Consider the following 8,240-nt stretch of genomic DNA (forward strand, 5'->3'; position numbering starts at 1 on the left):
ACCCAGATGTCCCTCAACAGAGGAATGGATACAGAAAATGTGGTACATCTACACAATGGAGTACTGCTTAGGTATTAAAAATAATGAATTTATGAAATTCTTCAGAAAATAGATGGATCTGGAGAATATCATCCTGAGTGAGGTAACCCAATCGCAAAAGAAAACACATGGTATGCACTCTCTGATAAGTGGTTATTAGCCCCAAAGCTCCAAATAACCAGGATACAATTCACAGACCACATGAAGCTCAATAAGAAGGAAGATCAAAGTGTGGGTGCTTTGGTCCTTCTTAGAAGGAGAACAAAATACTCACAGGAGCAAATACGGAGATAAAGTATAGAGCAGAGACTGAAGGAAAGGCCATCCAGAGACTGTCCCACCTGGGTATCCATCCCATATACAGTTATCAAACCCAGACAATATTGTGGATTCAAGAAGTGCTTGCTGAAAGGAGCCTGATATGGCTGTCTCCTGAAAGGCCCTGCCAGAGCCTTACAAATACAGAGAGAATGATGTTAGCAGTCAACCATTGGACTGAGCTCAGGGTCCCTAATAGAGGACTGAAGGAGTTGAAGGGGTTTGCGACCCCATAGGAAGAACAACATTATCAACCAACCAGACCCCCTATAACTCCCAGGCACTAAGCCATAAACAAAGGAGTACACATGGCTCCAGCTGCATATGTAGCAGAGGATGGCCTTGTCAGGCATCAATGGGAGGAGAGGTCTTTGATACTATGAAGGCTCAATAGATGCCCCAGTGTAGGGGAATCTAGGGCAGGGAGGTGGGAGTGGGTGGGTGGGTGGATGAACACCCTCATAGAAGCAGGGGGAGGGAGGATGTGATAGGGTGTTTCTGGGAGGGAGGGAAACCGGGAAACGGGCTAACATTTGAAATGTAAATAAAGAAAATACCCAAGAAAAAAAAAGAAAAAAAAAAAAAGAAATTTAAGGCTACCCTTGACTTGAAAGCAAGTTTGCAGGCAGCCTTAGCTACAAGAGATGAAACTTTAAAATAACAAACAATAGAATAAATTAATAAACAGTAAAAATTATTAAGCAAAATTAACATAAAAGTTCTATATGTTTTCCCTTCTGGCCAATATGAAATGTCTAAGACCTCCTCTTTTCTTTATTAAACTTGAGATTTGATATAACATACATTAAAAAATTAAAAATGTATATATCTTTTGAGCCAAAAAAATCAAACTTCTAGGAATCTACTCTGAAGATCCTTAAGTTCTATGGCTAAGGTAATGCCTGCAGAATTGCTCATCATGACTAAAGCTAGAAAGAATATATATGCTTTCCAATGGAGGCTCGGTTATACAAACTGCCGTCCATCCAGCGTTCGTATATAATAGCTGCATATGAGAATCACAATACTGTACCACTGAGCTATCTCAACCCTCCACTCTCAACATTTGACCGTGTTGCTCTCAGAAGATACTGATATGCACAGCAGAGTGCCATACACTGCAGGTCCCCAGGGAGACACTATGGCACACTTGCAACTGTCACTTGACCCAGTGCTTTCCTTAAAAATTGAGATCAGTAGAGGAGTATTTGGAAGAAGTGACAAGGCCTGAAGGGAAGTGGGAGACTAGTTCTGATGAATCATGCCTTTTCATCTAGAAACCAGAGAAAACACATTGACAAACAATTCTCCTCTGATCCCATGGCACCTCGGAAGCTCCTCCTTGATTCTTCATATCACTTACTCTTTAGGTCACCAGTATGGAACAAATTCACTGGATGGTGAAATTTAATTTTAATTTCATGAACATACCTGTATAGAGGTGATTAAAACCTCTTTTCCATGCACAAAATGAAAAGAGTGTGTAGTAAAAATGCACACACAACACTGGGTAAAGTCAGAAGCAGTATTGCAGTAGAGGTTTGGGGAGATGGTGAGGCTACCAGAAAAGGCGACTTAGAGATAATGATGACTTGACCTTTTCATTAGTGACTGGGTCAAGTCTGGAAAGGAGACAAGAAGGAAAGCAGAGAGGAGATTAAGGAGAATGATGCCATTTCTTTTTTCAAACGGGAGCTTATTTTGAGCATTACACATACCCTATTTATAGCTAATATAGTTTGACATATCTGTGTTTAAGCCAGAGTCATTTCACTCGTCTCTTTCTGTCAAAAGACAGTCTTCCTTTTGGGATCTCCTCAAAAATAAAATTGAGAATATTCCAGCAGGTGTTATGGGTTGATTGACTCTTAAGTAAAATCACTGAGTACAATCACTTAAAACTCATTACATCTTAGAAACCTGGGGACTTGCCTTCTTTTAAATACACAATTAGGTGATATCACTGAATTTCGGCATGGTGCCTGCATGTTAATCATCTTCTCTTTCACCACTGTTAGAAGGCCTTGTTTTGAAGTGTTAGTCAGTGCTGTGGATGCAAAGCCTCTAGATGTCTGTAAGACTCACTCAAGCATGTGAACACCACTGTAATGCAAAGAGCCTTGGAACCTCACAAAGCAACTTTTTCCCATCTTTCCTTTGTGTCACCTCAAAATTAGCAGTGGTTTGACAAGTGAAAGATCTCCACATCCAGTTAAAACAATCTTGCCCTCTGAACACTCACCACAGTGTAGTAATTCTTGGTAAGTGGAGCAGTGTCAAATCCTTTGACAGCCTTAGGGGACAGAGGTCTCTCTGTAAAAAAGACATTTAGATAATGTTAATATCATAGAGTTGATAACAGAGGACAACTGACATACTATGAAGAGTCGAAGTGGGAAGAAAAGGGAAATGGACCTTCTTGAGTAAGTGGAAATATCACTTAACTGCAGAAGGTCAAAGTTCGATCTTCTTGTTCAGATTCTTCAAGTTCCAAGGGGGGGACCAGTCCAAAGAGTTAATCCATAGCTCAGCATTTGCAGAGCTAGGGCAAGAGTATCACTCATAGCTTAGATTTATTTATAGAACTAAGGGTGTTCACTTAATTTATTCACAACAAGTGAATGGAACCAAAGCAACCTGAAGTGTATTTGTAACTTGCAAATTAACACACAAACAGGAAAGAACATAATACCAACTATGCCTTTCTTGGCGATGCCTACTGTGCCAACGATAAAATAATAAGAATCTCCAAGTCACTGAAAACTCCTGTACAATTCTCCTCTGTTTTCTCTGTCATTTTATTATGACATTATATGAGAAAACTCTGCCTTTATTTTACAAAGTTAATCTTAGCCATTGAATCATACCCATGGGATATCATAGGACATTCTTCCATTTAAAATGAAACACAAGACACTCATATTAATCTTTATGAGACAGGGCTTTGCCATGTAACCCAAACTATCTTTGAACTCTTGATCCTCCTGCTTCGGCCTCCCAAGTGCCAGGATTAGAGGTGTGTACAACCACTCTTAGCTATAAATGTTAATTGCATAGCATCTTTCTAGCCTGTGCTGTCTCTGTTTATTCTGCCTTGTATTTTATTATCTTTCTATATTATACACTGCTTTAAACTCTTTCTGAATCAGAGTATACTTCACAAGACCAAGTAAGAGTATGTCATCACACATTAACACTTCTTTTATAAATAATGTTTTTCAAGTTATGAATCCTTCATAGACCAACACTAAAAATTAAAAATTATAAAAACATAAATCCTAATGATTTTGTTTTTTATTCTTTTCATGTATATTTATGCATGCACACATACATATACACACATCTTTTTCTATAGTCTTATAATTCTATTATAAGATCATTTTATGAATATTTCCCACATAATTTTAATTTTAACTCTAATTATATTAAATTATTCCTAATATTTCTTTGGGACTAAGTAGCATTAAAGACATTTTATTTATCCTTACAACACCCTAAAAAATGAAGATCATCTTATTTTATAGAGGAGAGAAAAACACCAAACCAGAGATGTGATATCCTTGGCCTAAGTTCATCCAGATAGGAAAGGGCAGAATCAAGACAAAAGTTAAGGCATGGCTTGATAAAGAGGCTCGGCGCCCAACAAATAGGATTCTCAAAGACAGAGCTACTAAGGGACTTGGTGAAGAGTACTGGACAGAAGTTGATACAGCACTTTAGTTCTATCTGGGATGACCATAGAAGGACTTGATCTGACTTCAGAGGCCTGCAGATAAGAAAGTAAAGAAATTTCTAGGTAGGGAATACAAACAAACAAACAAACAAACAAACCACAATGCAGCAGTCCAATGGTAGTATTCAAAGGAGCTGTATGCCTGTAAAAATGAATGCCAGTTGGGCCATCCTCATAAGGCTTAAAAAAAAAAAAAAACAGTAAAGAAAGCCAGATTTGTTATTCTGATGAGTATTGTCCAGTTTCTGAAATCTGTGCTATTTCACAATTCATCTTGGTCCACTAGTGGCTTGTGAAAACTGTATAGACAATTAGAGATATAGCTCAGTAGTTAAGAGCATTCTCAGCTGCTCCCAAAGATCCTAGTTTGATTCCCAGCACCTATGTCAGGAGGCTCAGAACTGCCTATGGCTACAGTTCAAGGAGGTCCTGATGCCTCTGACCTCTGCAGGCACGGGTACTTGTTCACACAAATCCACACTCGGGGAGGTTTGCATTTACATGATGAAAACTTTGAAAGAAAAAGATTTTATGGGAACAAAACTGAGTAATGTAGAGCCACTCTACCTCTTCCTTGAGATTGTAGATGATAGTCAGCAACTGAACTCAAGGATTAGACTGCTGTACCCCGTGTTCTTTCTTAGATTTAAAATTCAAACAGCATTTGGAAGGAAAGAGGATAGACTGAGCTGTGAAGTTAGACCCTCTTGGGAGGAAAGGAAAGGAGAAGGGAAATGGAAAAGAAACGGAAAAGTGGAAAGGAGAAGAATAGAGAAGAGAAGAAATGGAGATGAGGAGGAAAAGGGGGAGGTGAAACAGCAGGGAAAGCAGAAGCAAGCAGGGGAGGGATGAAGCCAGGAACAAAATAATGAGCAATTATCAAAGTTTTGTCAGGCACATTTCCCACAATTTGTAGAGATTCTAATTAGAAGTTAAGTTTTTGTTCAATTATTATTTAAGCTGATCTTAATCAAAATAAAACTTTTGAGCCTGTTGCAATGTGTCACATTCATAATCCCAGCCCTAAGGAGGCTGAGACAGGAGGAGTGTCATAACTTTTAGACTAGCTAGCGATACCTAAAGAGTTCCAGGTCAACTGAGCTACATAACAAGACTGTCTCAAAAAAAAAAAAATAAATAAAAACCACTTTTTAGGTGAACAAGCAAAGTCTATAGTCACAGTACATGGGACATGCCCTATCTCCTTTGGTCTCAGAAACTAAGCAAGGTCAAGTCTGGTTAGTATGTGAACAGAAGATATCAGCAAGATGTGGTCACCAATCAGAGGCAAGGCCAAGAAAAGTGCATTCCACTTATGGAGTGCCTACTAAAACACAGCCATGGGCGGGAAAGGCTGAAGGAATGCATAATGCAACTGAAACACAATGTTCACTATGCAAAGAAGAATGAAGGACAATCGTATACAAGAGAAGTAGATGCTTGGTGACTGGGATGACTGAATGCAATGAAAGAGTTAGTGCTTTGAACCTGTAAGAGACGGGAAAGCCAGGAGAAACCACAATACATCGAAAACATGTGAAATTGTCAAAGAGCAAATTTAATAAAAGGTTTACATTATTTTAAAAAAAAATGAAATCATCAAAGCTCTAATAAGACTATGAGAGGAGTAAGACAGAAAGAGAAGGGGAGAACAAATTACTATTATCAGGGGCTATGAGATGGCTCAATAGATAAAGGCTCTTTCCAATAAGACTGACCACCTGAGTCTGATCCCTGTGAAGGAGAGAACTGACTCTCAAATGTTGTCCTTTTAGTCTCTGCTTACACACACACACACACACACACACACACACACACACACACACGGGTGGGGGGCGAGAATTCATTTAATTTTATTTTTTTAATAAATCAATTACCAGCCAAGCAGTGGTGGGACACACCTTTAATCCCAGCACTTGGGAGGCAGAGGCAGGCAGATCTCTGTGAGTTCGAGGCCAGCCTGGTCTACAGAGTGAGTTCCAGGACAGCCAGGGGTACACAGAGAAACCCTGTCTTGAAAAATCAATACTGCTGCTGCTACTACTACTACTACTACTACTACTACTACTACTACTACTACTACTATTACTACTACCACCTCCACCATTAATACCAACATCAGGGATGAAATAGGTTACTATTACTCGATTCTAGAAAATAGGGAATATTTCTTATTTAGTTTTGAGACGGGGTTTTATATATGCCAGGCTGGCCTCTAACTTACTATACTGGAGAGGACAGCCTTGAACTCCTGTTTCTCCTGCATCCATAGCCTGAGTGCTGACATTGTAGTGGGGATCACAGCGGTTTACTCTGCAGCAGCCTGAACCCAGGGCTTCCTACACATTAGGCAAGCCTTTTACCACCTGAGCTACATCCCCAGGCCCAGTTTCTGGTGTTCTGTTCTTCTTTCGCTCTACACTCCTGCCTTAACTTCTCACCCTGTGAAGCTCTTCTCTGAATTCCACACCCAGCAGCATTCAGGTAAGAAGTAAATCTGCAGAAGTGCTGAGGGCTGGCTCCAAGTGGCCTAACCAGAACCATGAATGCATAGACATTTTTCATAGCGCTGCCAAGGCATTGGAAAAGCAAAGCTGGTCAGGTCTACTCACTTAATGACAAAGAATCAATAAACATTTTTTTAAAATGGACTTTTTGACATGAAATAACAAACAGCAAGGTCCCACGTGCACAGGAATGAGAAACTCCCTGTTCCTACTGTAAAGACTCCTTTGCAATTCATTTTGTAAGCTTTCCTTGTTTTTGCTGATGTCCAAATTTCTATTGCCTGTTGCAGATGCCAAAAATAAATCTAGTGACAGGTTTTTTCTGGACATGAAGCATGTATGTGAAACAGCTGGGGAATTAAAACTGGAAGTCCAAATCTAAAGCTCAACCCTAGCTTTGGTTGACAACGATGAGGAAGAGTGGTTTCCTAATGGACCTTAATCCAAACCTAGTTAACCATGTACATAATCATCCTTCTCAACTGACTTAATGACTCCTTAGCAAGATCAGTTGGCGAAAATCAAATTGGTTTAAAAATCTCTTCTAATCATCCTTGTTTCAACATGCTCCTGACATGGAAAATAAGAAGGTGTCCTTCCTTGTTCCTTTCTTTAGCTTTCTCCTTCCCTTTCCTTTCTTTCCTCTGCGTTTGTTTTTAAGATAAGCTTTTGCCAGTAGCCCAGGCTAGCTGCAAATGCATGATCATCATCTTTAGCATGCTGAGCGCTAGCATTACAGATGCAACCCACAATGTCTGTCTTGGGAAAAAGTGAATGGAAAATCTTCACAAAGACTTAGCTTTCAAGGCTCAGAGGGTAAAGATGTGAGCTCTTTGTCGCCAAGCCCGATGGCTTTTGTGTGATCTGCTGGTGGAAGGAGAGAACTTACTCTTCCCCATAGAACCAATTCCAACAGAACCAGCAGAATTAACACCCACAAACTGTTTTCTGGCCTCCACACCCATGCTCTGGCATAATCATACCCACACATCTACACACATGAATGAATACGTACATCAACAATGCAAGAATTTCAAACCTTGACTTTTCAGATAACAAAGAAAAAATAGCAAAGCGCATATGAATCACTGCCAGTTTGTGACCAGCTTAGTCTACTTGGTTAATAGCTTAGGCTATATACGGAGGACTCCACTGTAACTCCCTCTCCCTTTTTAAAGAATGAGTATTATAGCTTGCTATATTCCCATAATGTATTGGAAGAAATGCTTTTGCTGTATTAACAACTTGTTAGTTTATAGGTTATCACTAATTTATAAAAGAGAACTTAAATTATACAGATAACTAGTTTTTTATTTATAATATATCTGGTTCAAATGCAATAAATGAGTAAAGATTCTGTGACCAAATTCATATTACATGTATTTTTATGCAAAGGCCAGTCCAAGAGAATTGTTAACCTTCATGTAGGTACTGGGAATTGAACCCAGGTCCTATGAAAGAGCAGCAAGTACTCTTAACACTGAGCCTTCTCTCTGGCCCAACCATAGCTTCTTCATGTGACCCATGTTGAAATTCAATAATCTTAGTGAGAGAATTTTATCATCATGGTTATAAGAAACTGCTGAAAGCACTCTCTCCTCTCTCCTACCTCTCTCTCTCTCTCTCTCTCTCTCTCTCTCTCT

At 39.4% G+C, this 8,240-nt stretch overlaps 1 protein-coding gene across 6 annotated transcripts in view; it reads right to left on the reverse strand.

Annotated features, from left to right (window-relative positions):
• The window catches only part of Arhgef6 (Rac/Cdc42 guanine nucleotide exchange factor 6), a 110,348-nt gene that overhangs the window by 57,023 nt on the left and 45,085 nt on the right, over positions 1 to 8,240 (reverse strand). For all 6 annotated transcript variants that reach the window (XM_031362271.1, XM_031362195.1, XM_031362348.1 and 3 more), the window contains one exon: positions 2,600 to 2,670. In XM_031362271.1, the coding sequence (XP_031218131.1) occupies positions 2,600 to 2,670 (71 nt within the window). The remainder of the gene's footprint in view (positions 1 to 2,599; positions 2,671 to 8,240) is intronic.

Source organism: Mastomys coucha, chromosome X (assembly GCF_008632895.1).
Source record: "Mastomys coucha isolate ucsf_1 chromosome X, UCSF_Mcou_1, whole genome shotgun sequence".
Lineage (NCBI taxonomy): Eukaryota > Metazoa > Chordata > Mammalia > Rodentia > Muridae > Mastomys > Mastomys coucha.